The sequence below is a fragment of the Lutra lutra genome, chromosome 7, assembly GCF_902655055.1.
Source record: "Lutra lutra chromosome 7, mLutLut1.2, whole genome shotgun sequence".
NCBI classification, from domain to species: Eukaryota; Metazoa; Chordata; class Mammalia; order Carnivora; family Mustelidae; genus Lutra; species Lutra lutra.
Window position 1 is genome coordinate 29,907,403 of NC_062284.1, and position 18,331 is coordinate 29,925,733.

At 44.2% G+C, this 18,331-nt stretch overlaps 1 protein-coding gene across 1 annotated transcript in view; it reads left to right on the forward strand.

Annotated features, from left to right (window-relative positions):
• The first annotated feature begins 1,232 nt into the window (after window positions 1-1,232).
• Window positions 1,233-18,331, forward strand: part of PTPN9 (protein tyrosine phosphatase non-receptor type 9) — an 85,221-nt gene continuing 68,122 nt past the window's right edge. Inside the window, 1 exon segment of the mRNA XM_047737230.1 lies at window positions 1,233-2,011. Coding sequence (XP_047593186.1) covers window positions 1,949-2,011 — 63 coding nt within the window. The 5' untranslated portion in view covers window positions 1,233-1,948.

Genomic DNA, 18,331 nt, shown 5'->3' on the forward strand with positions numbered 1-18,331 from the left:
GCCACTGCCTACAGGAGTAGCCTGGCCAAGGCCGGAACAGATATTTCTTCTCTTCCTCAGACTGCTGTACCCTTAACACCACTGCTAACCATGACTAGCCTGGCCACAGTAGGAGTAAAATGTCTCAAGATCTTTGGAGAGCCATTTAGGTGAGCAAAGAGTAGCCTTGCCCAAACTGAACACTCTAGAGTTATTTGTCAAAGCTCCTGGTTTTTAAAGTTTAAAAGGCCATCACATGATGGACACCACTGCTGTTACTATGGTGGCAGTGACGTAATGTTCCTCTCCACTCCAGGTGCAATAGTTCGATAAGAAAGTCCTAAAACCCAACTTCAAAACAATGTCATCACAACAAATTCAAAACACAAATAACTTTGTCCAAAACAAACTTTCAAAAACATGGATTTGAAATCGTGACAAGTCCGTGCACAATACTTTTCTAACCAAGGACAACCTGATGTTCCTATTGCAATGATGCAGAAAAGAGGTGAAGTCAGAGGTTACTTCTGAAGTCCTAGAAGGCGCAACAGAAGCCAGAGCACCTTCCTTGGTTGTCTGTAGACCTCTCCCTTGGGTCTCTCTCCTAGCCCTCCAGGGCTCTAGCCCTTGGGACTAGCTGTTGCTTGTTAGCCGGAACCTTGCTGGAATATTTCTTTTTGGTCTGAAATGATGCAACAACGGAGCTGACCAGCCCGGCCTTCCCTACGTCTCTCAAACTGACTCCAAGGTAACACCCACAAGCTCTTTGCTGTGGTTGCCAGAGTGAAAATCTAAGGTTTGCAAAGGTTGTGTGATTCCTTGAATGAGGTCTGAAACCCGTTGCTGCTTTTGTGAGGGACTAAAATACAGCCGCCGTACTGGCCAGGAAGAACAGGACACGGCCGGCAAAGAGAAGGAGGGCGTGCGCGCCTCGATTTAGCAGGGTCTCTTCCTTCACCAGAAGCCTACACCTCTAGGCAGCGCTCACAGGGTCTTTCAGTCAGCAAGCGACACGGAGCTAGAGGAGCATTGTGGGTCGCTTAGACGCCCGGGGGCAGCAAGTCACCCCGGCGGCGTTTTCAGACGAATGCATTCTCTTCCTCCTCCACGGGGCTGAAGCGTGAAACTCACGGCCCTTCCTCCCGGGTTCCGCGTCCCCGAAGCCCCGAGTCGCCCAAGCCCCTCCCCGCGCGGGTCCCTGCGGTCTCCCCTCCCCCGCCCACTGCTTCCCCAGCCCGGGCTCCTCTCTGTCTCCCCCTCCCGGACAGCGTCCGCGAGCCGCCCGCCCTCTCCGCCGCCTGTTTGTGAATGAGACGCTCGGTTTCTCAATGGAGCCGCGGGGGGCTCGGGCGGACGCCGCGCGGCCGCAGCACTGGCCCTGAGCCCGCAGGGGGGCGCCTCTTCCTCGCTCCCTCTCCCCTTCCCTCCCTCCCGCCGCCGCGGCTTTTGAGGAACGGGGTTGGGAGGCCGCCGCCGCGCAGGTCGCCGGGGCCCGCGTCGCCGAGGACTCCTCGTCACGCTCCAGAGGAGCGGGAGCGCGGCCGGGGAAGGCAGGACGACGAGGAGGCCGGTGGCCTTCGGGAAATTTCCGCCGCAAGCCCCTGCTCCGGGCGTAGAAAGTTCTTGAGTTCCTTATTTCCTTTTGAAATCCCGCTCGGCTGTTAGCTCCTCGCCGGCACCTCGGTTTGTTTGTTTTGTTTTGTTTTGTTTTTTTCCGGGAGCGGAGGGGGAGTGCGGGGAAAGGAGCGAAGAAAATAAAAAAGGATTTCCGCCCTGAAAAGAGCGACAGTTGTGAGAGCTTTTCCCTGAGGAGACAGAAGCGGCGTTCGCGGCCGCCCGTCCCCACCGGCCCCAGCATGAGCGAGCCAGCCTCGGGCTGCTGAGGGACGGAGACGCGGAAGCGGCGGCCGGCTGCTCCCGGCTCCCCGCGCTCCCGGGCGCGTTCGGTCGGCGGGGCGGCGGCGGCGGGATGGAGCCCACGACCGCGCCCCAGCCCGACATGGCGCCGGAGCTGACCCCGGAGGAGGAGCAGGTAAGCGGGGCCCCGGCCGCGGCAGTGGGTGTGTCCGGATCCCCGAGGCCTAGATCGGCCTCGAGGCCGCGCGCCCCCCCGGTCCCCGGCCCGCGGGTGCCCCTTCCCCCGGCGACCGCGCCCAAGGCCGTCAGCCCCCGACACGGGGGACGCGGCTGGACGCGGCTCCCGGCCTCTTCTGTTCTTGAGGCTTGCGGGCCTCACATCGCCCCCTCCCCCCATTCCGGTGGTAATTCAAGTTCCTCGTACTGGGGGGGGGGGGCCTCCCTGTTCCTCTGACCACCCCCAACCCGCAATATTTGCTGAACGCCTTACTTTATCTCTGGCCCCTCCATCCCTATAAATGTTCAGGTTATTTCCTTGAGGGTTTGTGGGGTTTTTTAAAGGACAGGCAAAACCCCAGTTTGGGGGGAGGGCTCCTTCGGGTACCATCCCCCCTCCCGAGCAGAGCGGTTACAGGCACTGGCTACATAGATGCCCTAGATTTCCAGACGAGCACCTCGGGCTGCTCAGAGGGCTGTGACAGGCCTACTTGGGCAGATTCTGGAAGATCCAGGCCTTTTCATCCTCCCGAAGTCCCTGGCCTGGATCGCCCTATTCACTCCTTCAGAATGGGCGCATGCCTTCACCCCCACTTCCCTGCCCCCCATCTCATCTCGCTGTCTCCATCTTTCTGGAGCCTACATGGAGCTCCATTGTCCCTTAAAGCTTATGACCTTCAGTTCCCAGAAGGAAGTGGTTTGCGGTGTCATTCTGGGGGTTTGGGTAAGGGAAAAGGCCAGGGGTGTTGTAACTTTCCCTTCCCCGAAGATCGGTAAGTCTGCTACTGAGATTGGGTACCCTATAGCCTTTGCGCTGTCTCTTCCTTGGCACTGCCCATACCCGGCCTTAGCTATGCTCAAATATAGTCATAGTCTGATTTCATATTAAAAAAAAAAACCAAAAAGGGGCACCTGGGTGGCTCAGTCCTTAAGCGTCTGCCTTCGGCTCAGGTCATGATCCCAGGGTTCTGGGATCAAGCCCCGCATCAGGCTCCCGGCTTGGTGGGAAGCCTGCTTCTCCCTCTCTCACTCCCCCTGCTTGTGTTCCCTCTCTCGCTGTGTCTCTCTGTCAAATAAATAAATACAATTAAAAAAAAAAAAGAATTAGTGACTGCTTTAAAAACAAAACAAAACAAAAAAACAAAAAAAGGAAAAATAACCCTGAAATAAGAAAAAGATGAACCATACTGGTAACTCGTTTCAAGCTCTTCAACCCTCGTTCCTAAGGACCACTTTTGGTAGCGCAGTCTCTAGGGTGGAGACAGTCTGGTTTTACAAACTAGTTTTTAAGAAGCTCTTGACTTTTCTCCTCATTTGTGGAGATGACATTTTTCACATTTGGCCGCAGACCACTGTCTTGCCCTTTCACGCCTTGAGATAAAATCAGCATGGGAGAAAAAATAGAATTCTGCTCTGTACAAGCAGTGGTAACATCCTGGTAACTGCATTTGAGTGTTAATAAAATGCTTGTCAGGGCCTAGTGTAAGCAGGTGGCCAAGGAGCCCCTCTCACTCTAGAATTAGGGAAATTTCAGTACTAAGGTATGATGTGTTAGGTTTATTTTATTTTATTTTAAGATTTTACTTATTATTTAACAGAGAGAGAGAGATCACAAGTAGGCAGAGCAGAAGGCAGAGGGGGAGGGAGAACCAGGCTCTCTGCTGTGCAGGGAGCCGGATGCGGGACTCGATTCAAGGACTCCAGTATCATGACCTGAGCTGAAGGCAACTGCTTAACCAACTGAGCCACCCAGGTGCCCCTGTTAGGTTGATTTTAAAGAGGCAAAACTTCTTCACTTCTTTTCCTTGGATTGGTCTGATTTAGAGTTTCTATGTTTCTAACACTTCAAAGCATTAATACTCCACTATGGAGATGGCAGGAGGGTACACATTAAAAAATTAAAACCAAGGAAAGTAGATTTTTAAGTATTGAAGTATTGATAAAGTCAGTGCTTTACTCTGCGTAGACTATATACATGTACCAGTGTGTTTAGTAAAAATCTTTTACAGTGAATAATGTGATGGGCATTAACAAGGACTGGATGGGAACAGTAAAATATATATTAAGATCAACAAGGGATGTGGGTTTGTTTGTTTGTTTGTTTTAAGATTTTTATTTATTTATTTGACAGAGATCCACAAGTGGGCAGAGAGGCAGGCAGAAAGAAAGAAAGAAAGAAAGGGAAGCAGACTCCCCGCTGAGCAGGGAGCCCAATGCGGGGCTTGATCCCAGGACCCTGGGATCATGACCTGAGCTGAAGGCAGAGGCTTTAACCCACTGAGCCACCCAGGCGCCCCGAATGTGGGGTTTTTTAAATCATACCTTTTCCTACAAAATGTCAGATTTTTTTTTTTTTTTAAGATTTTATTTATTTATTTGATAGAGAGAGAGCACAAGTAGGCAGAGAGGCAGGCAGAGTGAGAGTGGGGAAGCAGGCTCACCGCCAAGCAGAGAGCCCGATGCGGGGCTCGATCCCAGGACCCTGGGATCATGACCTGAGCCGAAGGCAGAGGCTTTAACCCACTGAGCCACCCAGGCGCCCCGCAAAATGTCAGATTTTCTATAGGCATTTCAAAATGTTGAAACAAACATAAAAGAATAATTTCAATAGTAATGCCTGATAAAATTTCATGTTTTAGTTTAATATCACAGAAGAGCACTCTTCACTGTTAAGATTTATTTAAAATGTTTACCTTAAGCAGCATCAAATTCAAATTAGTCTTATCTAAGTAGTCATCATGGGAAATGACACATTCATTCCATAATGCTGTCCCATTGCTCAAACCAGTTTTAGAACTCATTTGGAGTTGATTTCAAAACTTGTGATAGAATCTTTGAAGTATCTTCAGTGTTGGAAACATTTTGCTTTGATAGTCAATTTGACTTTTGGAACCCCATATCATAAGTAAAGTAGGGGATCACACTGGGTTAACACAGGTTCAGGGAAAAGTGCAATGCATTTATGCATTCAGGTCCTTTTGAGGGTGTGTAAGTGTCGACCTTAAAGATGTTTCTGGAGCAGATCTCTCCTGAATATAGGTATCCTCTACAGTCAAGTGAATCAGAAACCCAGAAGTCTTCTTAGACAGTTTACTCTACCTCAGCCCCTGAGCATGACACATCATCAGATTTTCCTGAACATCTCTTGAATTTATCTACTAATTCTACTACCACCATCACCTAGTCCCCAAGCTATTGTCATATCCTGACAGGGCTTTTGTTTCCTGCCTGAACTATTTGCATTCCTTTACTCTTCTTCCAGAAGGCAAAGACAAATTGCACATCTAATTGCATCTTCCCTTTACCCTCTCTGCCCCTAAAATAAGCATTTATAAAACCTTTCAGTGGCTTTTCATTTCTCTTGGGGTGTTACAACTCTTTTTTCTTTTTAAGATTTTATTAATTTATTTGCCAGAGAGAGTGCAAGTAGGCAGAGCAGCAGGCAGAGGGAAAGGGAGAAGCAGGCTCCCCCCTGAGCAGGGAGCCCGAAGCAGAGCTCAGTCTCAGGATCGTGGGATCATGACCTGAGCCAAAGGCAGACACCCAACAGACTGAGCCACCCTGGCATCCCAGGATGTTCCAGCTCTTGAACATGATCTATAGTGCCTCAGCCCCTCTGTGGTCTAGAGCCCTAGCTAATTCTCACACCTCATCTTTCCTCCAAACACACTTACAAGAATATTGCTATTTTCTCCTGCTACTGGGTCTTTGCACCCACTGCTTTCCCCTGTCTGGAAACACCCTTCACTGTTAACTCCCTCTTCAGCCTTCAGCTCTTAGCTTTTGCTTCCTCAGGAAGGCCTTCCTTGATCTCCCCAGTTAGGTTAGGTCTGTGTTACTGGCCCTTAGAGTACCATGTACTGTCCTTTATATTCACTTATCACAAGTTTACAGTATTTGTGGGATTACATGATTAGAAGCTCCATGAGGATCAGAACTGTGTCTGCTTTTGCTTACTGTGCTATGTACCTTGCCTAATGACTGGCAGGTAGCCTGTGGACATTCTGGAAGTACTTGTGGAACGAAGAGTGATTCTGAATGTGGATTGTTCACAGGCAGCAGCATCTCCTTTTTGAGGGGCTTATAAAAATAAGGACATTGTTTATTTTGTTTTTTTGTTGTTGTTTAAAGATTTTATTTATTTATTTGACAGAGAAAGAGATCACAAGTAGGCAGAGAGGGAGGCAGAGAGAGGGGGGGAAGCAAACTCCCCTCTGAGCAGAGAGCCCGGTGTGGGCTCGATCCCAGGACCCTGAGATCATGACCTGAGCTGAAGGCAGAGGCTCAACCCACTGAGCCAACCAGGTGCCCCAAGACATTGTTTATTTTGATATGGTAAGGATATTGTTCATTTTGACACGTAAAGTCTGAAGGTCATCATTTTTGCTTCATAGTGTCTTGTCTCGGCATGTGTTAAACTGATATTATACCAAATTCTCATTAAAAAAAAAAGATTATTTTATTTATTTTTTTGAGACAGTGAGTGAGAGAGGAGAGAGCACAAGCCTGGGTGGGGGGGTGGAGGAAGGAGAACCAGAGGGAGAGGGAGAAAAAGACTCCCCACTGAGCAGGGAGCCCAATGTGGGGCTCCATTCCAGGACTCTGGGATCATGAGCTGAGCTGAAGGCAGATGCTTAACCACCTGAGCCACCCAGGTGCCCCCCCACATCTTCATTTGTAACTTTGATGTTCCTTGCCTTTATTTTCTCAGTCCTCAGCAATTAGAGAGCCTGCAGTTGAGTTACAAGAACAAGTGTGCTTTGCCTTTAAGGGGCTTACATGAATAACAGGGTAATAACAGTAACTGTTTCCTGAGCTCCTGCTTTGAGTCAGACTCTGTGCTGGGCATTTCACATACAATTAATCCTCATAAGGTTGGAATTGTTACCTCATTTTGCAAATAAGAAAACTCCGACTAAGAGAAGGAAGTTGCCCAAGGTCACATAGCTAGCAAGTGATGGAACCATGATTTCCACCCAGATCTGTGTTATTCTGCCTCCAGTGCGAAATGTTCCATTATACTACATAACCTCTCGGGAAGCAGTTAGTCAACTTACTAAGATGTCTGCATGGACATATAGTAGCCAGTTTTGTTGGTTTTTGTTTGATATGTGTATATTTAGTTTTGATGATGATGCTTAAAATATGGTTTGAAAAATGCACAGAAGAGGGGTGCCTGGGTGGCTCAGAAGGTTAAGCCTGTGCCTTTAGTTCAGGTGTTGATCTTGGGGGTCCTGGGATAGAGCCTGGTGTCGGCTCCTTGCTCATCGGGGAGTCTGCTTCTCCCTCTCCCTCTCCCTCTGCCCCGGCTTGTGCTCTCTTGCTTGCTCACTCTCAAATGAATAAATAAAATCTTTTTAAAAAGATGAACAGAAGAAAAATTTTGGAAAACCTTTATTCAGCCCTAGGTATTGTCAAAAGAGACATATTATCCAGTCTATGCAAGAAATTGTGATGAAAGTACTCTGCGGGAAAATGTGTTGTTGTTGTTGTTTTTTAAAGATTTTATTTATTTATTTCAGATAGAGTGAAAGAGAGTGCAAGCAGGGGGAGCAGCAGAGGGAGAGGGAGAAGCAAGCTCCCCACTGAGCAGGGAGCCTGAGGCTGGTCCTGGGATCATGACTTGAGCTGAAGGCAGATGCTTAACCTTCTAAGCCACCCAGGTGCCCCCCCAAAATGTTTTCCTTAAGATAGATTTGACTGCTCTCCATTTTGAGGTGTGGTCACAATAAAAATTTAATTTTTTAATTTCTTTATCTTTTGTACAGAGAAATAACTATTCATGGAGCAAAATATGAAGAATATTATCTCTCCAAACTTTAAAAAGCCAGATGTTTTGTGTCTGGAATACATTTTTTATATTTTATGTGTAAATATAAAAGCCTTTCTTAATGGGCTGGCAAAATTGTAAATTTGGCAGTATGAAGGGTAATTTCTACATATCAGTACTCATGTTCATTTTTTTTTTTTTAAGATTTTACTTACTTATTTATTTGACAGAGATCACAAGCAGGCAGAGAGACAGGCAGAGAGAGAGGGGGAAGCAGGCTCCCCGCTGAGCAGAGAGCCCCATGCGGGACTCGATCCCAGGACCCTGGGATCACGACCTGAGCCGAAGGCAGAGGCTTTAACCCACTAAGCCACCCAGGTGCCCCACTCATGTTCATTCTTAATTTTTTTTTTTTCCTTTTCCATGGACCAATCTAAGTTATTTATTTAAGCCATCTCCTGTCAAAAGCAAAGGGATGGAAGATCAGTCATCATTTGATACAAGTGAGGAAAGTGTGCTTAAGGTCCTGTAGACTTTTATTTTCTTTTTAAAGGTTTTATTTATTCATTGACAAAGAGGGAACACAAGAGGGGAAGTAGGGAGAGAGAGTAGGGAGAGGGAGAGAGAGTAGGGAGACTGACGTAGGGCTCAATCCCCAGACCCTGGGATCATGATTTGAGCTGAAGGCACGTGCTTAATGACTGAGCCACTTAGGCACCCTGGTCCCATAGACTTCTCTGGTCTGTGTGCAGAGTCATGGTCCAAACCAGTGCTGTGGTCCACACTGGGTGGTGGTCCAGGTTCTCTTTATTCATCTTCATACTGGTTGGAAGTGGATTCACATGAGAGTTACAGAATAGAGTATGATTACCATCTCCCCAGGGAAGGGGCCCGGCCCTGATGTGGAGAAGGGGCTAGACGAGGAACTCAGGTCTCCCATGATGCGACCTCAACCTCGACCTCAGGAAGACATTCAGCATGGTCACTCCCATGTGGGGGAGCGCTACAAAGTAGGGGAGGGCCTTCCACATGCTGAGCTGAGCCCTCCCCGTGGGCGCCACTTGACATGGACTACCCCGCCTGTCCCTTGGACCTAGCAGTGCAGACAGTGGGGACACAGCAGTCACCACTGCCGCCATGTTTTACCTCCATTCTTATTACGTTATTGTCTTAATTTTATTTTCCCAGAGCATATACTTATATTTGTAAGTGGATCTCAAGTAGGTAATTTTATTAAATTTGCTATGTAATTATAATTAACTTGACCATAAAGGATTATTAAGTATTTTGTAATTTGTCTGTTTTATGTCTAAAACCTACAGAAAGTTAAGTGGGGCTCCCTGGTTATATCTGTTTAAGCATAGGTTGTGAGAACTCCCTCTTTGTAATAAACCATAAAATAAAGATTCAGGGGCGCCTGGGTGGCTCAGTGGGTTAAGCAGCTGCCTTCGGCTCAGGTCATGATCTCAGGGTCCTGGGATCGAGCCCCGCATCGGGCTCTCTGCTCAGCAGGGAGCCTGCTTCCTCCTCTCTCTGCCTGCCTCTCTGCCTGCTTCTGATCTCTCTCTGTGTCAAATAAATAAATAAAATCTTAAAAAAAAAATAAAGATTCAGCTAGGATTCTAAGGATATTCAAATTCTGCAATAGATTTTCAGGGTCTTTTGATTTTGCATGGATTTCCCAGTAGTGATTCATAGGATAGAATAATTAGAGTAGTTTTCTAAAATGCTTATGCATTTATACATATTTTCATTTTAGGCCAAAGGTGATTTTAATAACTTGTATAGTGCTTCTCTCACATTAAAAATCATGAATTTCTTTAAAGTTGCTGTAACAAATAATATTTACCTTCAGAACCTCTAAAGAAAATTTCTATTTTAGAGTTAATGTTGTTTAGAATATTATTGTAAGGATTAATAAGCTAGTGCATGTAGTTACCTAGTAAGTATTCGGAAAGTTAGCCATTATCATGATATTCTCCATCTTTGAATAGTGAAAGACTTTAGAGTCAAGTTAGATTAAACTAATCCCAAGGAGGAAAATATTTATATTCACCCCACGGACCATCACTTAGCATGGATTCTTATATGTGAATGCCAGAGAGTAATGATCTTGTGGGGCCCTGGGTCACTCAGCCTGTTGCGTGTCCCACTCTTGATTTCAGCTCAGGTCTTGATCTCAGGGGCCTGAGGCCCAGCATAGAGCCTACTTTAAAAAAAAAAAAAAAAAAAAAAGTGAATAGGCGTGCCTGGATGTCTCATTCGGTTAAGCATCTGCCTTTGGCTCAGGTCATGATCCTGGAGTCCTGGGATCAAGCCCCGCATCGGGCTTCCTGCTCTGCAGAGAATCTGCTTCACCCTCTCCCTCTGCCTGCCACTCACCCTGCTTGCTCTCTCTCCCTCTCTCTCTCAAATAAATAAATAAAATCTGAAAAAAATAATAAAATTTAAAAAATAGTTATCTTGGAACTTTATAATGTGGTTTCAAAACCTAATTCTGTGCTGTGGTTTATGTTCTTATAACAGGGATCAACTAAAGTTAAAATTTTAACTGCCTTGCAGTGGACTTCAAAGATTTTTGGCATTTTTCCCAAGGACAAGGGTTTTGTCCTGGTTCTTGTGGCCAAGAACTTCCCTTTTCCCACAGCCTCACATGTCCTGTGCTAAATGTCATCTCTCCCCCCAGAAGTAACCATACGTCAAGGACCAGATGATTCATAATATTAAGTAGAGGCCTTCCAGAGAGGCAAAGAAGATGAGGTTTCGAAAGGTGAAGAATTCTCATTATTTTTGTTATTGCCAGTAACTACTGATACTATAATTAACAATCAGGTAAAATCTAATCTGGATGTGAGAATTTTACTCTTAAAATTTCTGAGCATATCAAGGGTCTTGGACTTCGCTTTTGTGAAAATATTAAGGAATCTGGAGGGGCACCTGGGTGGCTCAGTGGTTAAGCATCTGCCTTGGGCTCGGGTCATGATCCCGGAGTCCTGGGATGGAGCCCCACATTGGGCTCCCTACTCAGTGGGAAGCCTGCTTCTCCCTCTCCCACTCCCCCTTGCTTGTGTTCCCTCTCTCGATGTCTCTCTGTCAAATAAATAAATAAAATTTTTTGTTCTTTTTTTTTTTACTTGACAGAGAGAGACACAGTGAGAGAGAGAACACTAGCAGGGGGAGTGGGAGAGGGAGAAGCAGGCTTCCCACTGAGCAGGGAGCCCGATGTGGGGCTTGATCCCAGGACTCCAGGATCATGACCCGAGCCCAAGGCAGATGCGTAACCACTGAGCCACCGAGGCTCCCTAAATAAAATCTTAAAAAAAAAAAAAAAAGAACCTGGAGGTTTTTTCAAAGGAACCTGACCTTTAGTACTTTTTTTTTTTTTTTTTAAAGATTTTATCCATTTATCTGACAGAGATCACAAGCAGGCAGAGAGGCAGGCAGAGAGAGAGGAGGAAGCAGGCTCCCTGCTGAGCAGAGAGCCCGATGCGGGGCTCGATCCCAGGACCCTGAGATCATGACCTGAGCCAAAGGCAGCGGCTTAACCCACTGAGCCACCCAGGCGCCCCATGACCTTTAGTACTTATTAATGACTTGAAAAGTAAGACAGACCCTGCTTGGGAAAGGAGCAGAACTATTTCACAGAAGTAAAAGTTAAAACTTGGAAAAAAAAAAAAAAAGTTAAGACTGGTAGGTCCGTATATTTGAGTCTCCTTCTCTGACCTATATACCTTTATTGTGTTAACCCTCATTTTATTAAAATTTTTTTTTCTTTTATTTTTTTAAGTAAGCTCTACTCTCTATGTGCGGCTTGAACTCACAACTCAGAGGTCAAGAGTCACATGCTCTACGGACTGAGCCAGCCAGGTTTCTCATTTAAGCCCAAGAACAGAACGGCTGGTCCACTGCAGTGTCAAGATTAGACGCCATCGCCTAACTCTGATTATTTGTTCCGATACTAAAACCTGCAGTGCAATTTCAGCCATGTCACACTTGTTCTACCATTTTCCCTTGATGTGTCACATAATTGGGGGCATTTTCTTTTTCCAAATCAATCATTATCACATTTGCCCCCTATGCATACTTCTGTACCAGACCTCCTTGGTTGCTTTTCCTGGCCACTGGCATAGTCGCTGTTTTTGTTTGTTTGTTTTTTAAGATTTATTTGCATGGGGGGTTGGCTAATGAGCCCACATGACTGAGCAGAGAGAGGGGCAAAGGGAGAAAATCTAAAGCAGAATCTGCATTGAGTGAGAGGGCGTCACAGAGGGTTCCACGTGGGGGTTGATCCCACGACCCGGAGATCATGACTCTGATCATGAGCTGAGTGGAAACTGAGAGCTGGATGCTTAACGACCTGCGCCACGCAGGAGCCCCTGGAATAGTCACTTTTTTATTCCTCTTCCTCTGGAGTAAGGGCAGATGTTATTCAGACTGGTATTTAACCTGTACTCTTCAGTGCTGGAGGGCCTGTACCTACTGGAATGGATACTTTTGTATCTGAGTTTGGAAAGATCTCTTGAGTACCTAAATGAGATGGTATGGGATAGGCAGCAGGATAGGGGTGGGAGTCTGAGAGTCTCTAGAGCCCATGGGAAGAGTTTTATTAAAGATTGGTTATCTCTTAGATCCAGATTATAAACTAGATCAAAACAGTAGATTAGAAGTGACTTTTTTTTAGTTTCTGCTTCTAAGAAAAGGATTCCATTTTTCTCTAAAGAAAGACAGTTTCTGTTTTATGTATTGGTTTCCTCTGAAATACCAAACCCATCCAAAACACGCAGACATAGTTCTTGTCTTTTTATCCAGCATGGGTGGCCCAGATCTGACTAGGCTTATGGAATTATGATGAAACCAGAATTTATTCTCAGAATTGGTAGGCAGATTTTACTTTATTTTATTTTTATTTATTTGACAGAGAGCGTGAGATCACAAATAGGCAGAGAGGCAGAGAGAGGGGGGGAAGCAGGCTCCCCACCAAACAGAGAGCCTGTTGTAGGGCTCGATCCCAGGACCCCGAGATCATGACCTGAGCTGAAGGCAGAGGCTTTAACCCACTGAGCCACCCAGGTGGCCTGGTAGGCAGATTTTAGAGAGAGCCATCTATGACTTTAGTACTGAGGTTTCTAGGGACGTTAATCTCTGAATTACTTGTTTATTCCTTGAACAACTGGGTAATCTTTACCTTTGCATTTGCTTTCATATATGTCATTATTAGATGATATGTATCATTATTAAAATAATCCTTTAAAAATAGTCTTCTAGACTCTCTGCAATGACCGTATGTTTCTTTTATAATTAAAATCAATAACATCTTGTAAAAAGTGTCGCATGCTCTATACAAATTGGAATTATATTATTTCATTGCTGAGATCCCAGTATTTAAAATGAATTCAAATCTGGCCTTTTTGCTAAACAGAACTATTTGGAAGTAAAACCTGGGCCTTTGGGGAGGTGATGGCAATGAGTCTTAAGTAAATATCAGGAATCCCCAGCTTCCTTTGTGGCCCCAGGAGTTTTATTTTATATAAGTAAAATCCCTTACAGTTACAAAATGCTCAATAAATAGTTGTAATGGTATTCTTGTTCCTTGTGCTATAGAAAACTTTTTTTTTTCGGATAAGAATAGGAAGAAAGATGAAAGGGCTCCTGGGTGGCTCGGCCATTAAGTGTCTGCTTTAGGCTCAGGTCATGATCCCAGGGTCTTGGGATCGAGCCCCATATCAGGCTCCCTGCTCAGTGGGGAGTCTGGTTCTCCTTCTCCCTCTAACCTGGCTTGTGTTCCCTCTCTTGCTGTCTCTGTCTCTCTCTCTCTCTCTCTCTCTCTGTCAAATAAATAAATCTTAAAAAAAAAAAAGAAAAAGAAAAGTTAAGCATCTGACTTTGTAGCAATGAGTTTGACGATTTCGATATTGTCTGACCTTGCATGATGGTAGCAGGGCTACCTGTCGCTCATTTTATGCTGCTACCACTTTCTGTACCATCCATTGGTTCACTGATTAATTTCTTCTTTCTAGGTTATAGATTACCTTTAGGTGCAGTGGTCATAATTGTTTTTTTTTTTTCCCAGATAAAACTTTAAAAGGTCATCTGATCTAAAAATGGAGTGCAAAGAATAACAACCTTCATATCTTTCTTAAATAGCCTTAGAGCCTTTGTGAAAACATTCTTATTCCATTGTTTACTTCAGTGGTTCTCAACCACCATGATTTCGAACACCTCTCCCCACCTCCCAAACAAATGTCTATGTCTAGAGATACATTTGGTTGTCACAGTTGGAGGGTACTATTGGCATCTAGTGGGAATGCTGCTAAACATCCTATACGTGTAGGACAGCCCATCACAACCAAGAATTACTGACCCAAACTGGCTATAGTGCCAAGATTAAGAAGCCCCAGTTTATATCTGAAAGATTTTGCAGTTCTTAGGAACAGAGATACAAGTTCCTGCTTTTTAGTTAAGGATAGGTATTTGGTTAACACATTTAGTATTTATTCAGATATATATCCCCAGATAATGATTTCAGGCATTAACTTTACCACTGAAAAAACGAAAAGTCTCTTATTTTATAGCATAACTATCTGAGAGGATAAAATGAGCCATTTGCATAGGTTTTCAGAGTTGGGGGATTTTGTAGGACTAGCAGAACACTACTGAGCCTTGCTATGTAATGATAATAATAGGAAGTGTCATTTTGCTTTCCCCTCTAAATGTTTCTGAGTTTCTGTTTCTCAGGTGAGTGAGGTGATTATTATGTATCAGTCTCCTCCTTTTCATGTTAGTGTTCACGGAGAGGAAGATTAGAAACAAAATACAGTATGTTCATTCAGCAATCATTTATTGTCCACTATGTACCAAGTTCTTAAACGTGGACAAGGGGCTCTCTGTCTTTGAGGAATTGCCCTCTAGTTCTCTCTAAGCAGTTCTTGAATTGTGGGGTACCCACCAAGGAAGAGGACCTATACCTTATATGTAGAAATACTTATACTCAGTCTTCTCTGCATCCTCATACATTGTGAGGGTTCAAAATACATTTACTAAAGAATGACTGAAACTATATTGAAATTATTTATTTCTCACACAACCCAGGAAGCTGGTATTGTTTCATTCAGGATGATTGCCTTTGTGATAATTAATATGATGTTCAAAGGCTTTCAGTAATTTACCAAGGAGGCAGCACTGGGACTCAAGCTCTGCTTAAATGCAACACTCTTTCTAGTAAACGTCATCTGTTTTACCTGCATGTTTCTATGTATGACCTACCTATATACATGTACACCAAAAATAGCTCTCTTGGCCTTTGGGGATTGAACATCCCTAGTTTCTGCCATTCACAAGTTTTCCTACAGAGATGGCGCTACATTGTTACTAGCTGCTTATTGTACACTTACTTCCTTTTAAGATTTTATTTATTTATTAGAGAGAGCACAAGTAGGCAGAGAGGCAGGCAGAAAGAAAGGGAGAAGCAGGCTCCCCGTTGAGCAGAGAGCTTGATCTGGGGCTTGATTCTAGGAGGTCCCTGAGATCATGACCTGAGCCAAAGGCAGATGCCCAACTGACAGAACCACCCAGGAACTCCTTATTATACATTTATTTATGAACAGAATTATGTGCCTTAATAGGTTAGTGAACTTGGGGGTTCACGTAGGCTTCTGGCTGTACCTCTCAGAATGTCATAGGTCTCTTCTTTGCCTTTATAATGCCAGTTTTTAGTTTTCTATATGTAGAGTTTAATCTTTTGTATATGATCATCTGCATAATGGGGAAGCATATATAGTATACTTGCTTACTAATAACTAGGATGAAACTACAGCTTTTTAAATTGTTTTTCCCATGATACCTTCACATTGCCTGTTTTTTTTGGCTGTACTTAAGTTCCTATTGGAGTTTATTTCTCAATTCTTGCCAAGTGTAAAAGTAGAGGAAAATTTTTCTAGAAAGAAAAAAAAAGATTTTTTTTCTCCTTGTTTTTACTTTTTTAAAAAATATTTTATTTATTTATTTGAGAGAGAGAGCAAGGGATAGAGAACACAAGTAGGGTGAGGGGCAGAGGGAGAAGCAGACTTCTCTCCTGAGCAGGAAGCCCATTGCGGGGCTGAATCCCAGCACTCCAGGATTGTGACCTGGGCCAACGGTAGATGCTTAACCGACTGAGCCAGCCAGGTGCCCCTTATTTTTACTTTCTGTATGCACAGATTTTCTCTTTCTTGGATTCATAAAGGAAAAAAAAAGAGTTGCTGAGAGGAAGTCCTGAAACCTTGAATATAATACATGAGCACAAGAAAACAGGTTTTTTTTTTTTTTTTTAGAAAAATTGTTTGTTTCACTGAGAGTTTAGGTCTTCCATGCCAGGAAAACCCCAAAAGTGAAGAGAAAATGATATTTCTGATGAGGTTAGGGACTTAAAATTGATAGAGCTAGGTCAGGGACTTCAAATTGATATAGCTAGCAAGATTAAAATATACAGGATTTCCAGTATACTTTTGTTTTAAAAAATATAACCACCCATCCCTTTTTCCTTTGGCTACCTAAAGCATCATTTTTCTTTAAAAAAATTTTTTTTAATAAAATTTTTAAATTATTTATTTATTTGTTTTTATGATTTTATTTATTTATTTGACAGGGGAGAGAGTTCAAGCAGGGGGAGCAGCAGGCAGAGGGAAAAGCAGGCTCCCCATTGAGCAGGGAGCCCGATGAGGGGCTCGATCCCAGGACTGTAAGCCAAAGGCAGCCACTTAACTGACTGAGCCACCCAGGTGCCACCGAAGCATCATTTTCTTTCTTGGCTGATATCAAACTAAGGAAATACTAGGTTTGGAGATGATTTTTGAGAAAGTTAGAAGCAACTGGAAATTTGTGTTTTGAATAAAAATGCTTGGAACTCTAGTCAGAACCTCTTATTGTTGTAGTGCCATCCTTATGGTGCTTCAGATACTGGTAAAAGTCCACATCAAAACTTGTGATAGTAACAGTGGCTAAGCATTACCTACTAGGATGGCTATAATTTGTTTTATTTTATTTTATTATTATTATTTTTAAAGATTTTATTTATTTATTTGACAGACAGAGATCCCAAGTAGGCAGAGAGGCAGGCAGGGAGAGAGAGCTGAGCAGAGAACCTGATGTGGGGCTCGATCCCAGGACCCTGGGATCATGACCTGAGCCAAAAGCAGAGGCTTTAACCCACTGAGCCATCCAGGTGCCCCTCTTTTTTTTTTTTTTTTTTTTTTTAAGATTTTATTTATTTATTTGACAGAGAGAGACACAGCAAGAATATGAAGAGAAGCAGGGGAAGTGGGAGAGGGAGAAACAGGCTTCCCACCAAGCAGGGAGCCCGATGTGGTGCTTGATCCCAGGATCCTGGGATCATGACCTGAGCCAAAGGCAGACACTTAACAACTGAGCCACCCAGACACCCCTATAATTTGTTTTAAAAGAGAAAGAAAATAACAAGTATTGGCACTGTTGGGAATATAGAATGGTGCAGCCACTATGGAAAACAGTTTGGTGACTCTTAGAAGATTAAGCATGCAAGTATCATATGACCCAGCAATTTTACTGGTAGCTGTATGTCCATGTCATAGCAACATTATTCACAGTAACCCAAAGGTAGAAGCAACTTGAGTGTCCATTGACAGATGGATAAACAAAATGGGGTATGTACATACAATGGACTATTAGCCTCAAAGAGAAATGTGGTTTTGATATATGCTATAATGTAGATGAACCTTAAAAACACTATGCTTATTGGGGTACCTGGCTAGCTAAGCTGATGGAGCATGTGACTCTTATCTTAGGGTTATAAGTTTAAGCCCCACATTGAATGTAGAGAATACTTAAGAATAAAATCTTAGGGACGCATGGGTGGCTCAGACAGTTAAGCATCTGTCTTCAGCTCAGGTCATGATCCTCAGAGTCCTGGGATGGAGTCCTATACGGGCTCCTTGCTCAGGGTACTTGCTTCTCCCTCTGCCTGTCACTCCCCCTGCTTGTGCTTGCTTTCTTTCTCTCTCTCTGACAAAATATATTTCTTTAAAATTTTATTTATTTGGGGCGCCTGGTTGGCTCAGTTGTTTGGGCGTCTGCCTTGGGCTCAGATTGTGGTCCTGGAGTCTCGAGATTTCGTCCCACATTGGGCTCCCTGCTCAGCAGGGAGTCTGTTTCTCCCTCCAACCTGTCCCCTCTCATGCTTTCTCTCTCTCATTCTCTCTCTCTCAAATAAATAAATAACCTTAAACAAGAAAAAATATTTTATTTACTTATTTGTCAGAGAGGTAGGAACAGGGGAAGTCTCCAGACCAGCACCATGAACATGCCCTGGGAGCTTGTTAAAAATGCAGATATTCGTTTCACCCCATACTTACTGAATCAGTAAGGTATAACAATCCGCATTTCAACGGTTTTCACTCAACTTTGAGAACTAGTGATCTAGAGAATAAGTAGAGTGCTGTTTCATTGGTGGGTGAATCATCTAAAAGTGTGTTTAGATATCCAGGCTCACTTCAGGAA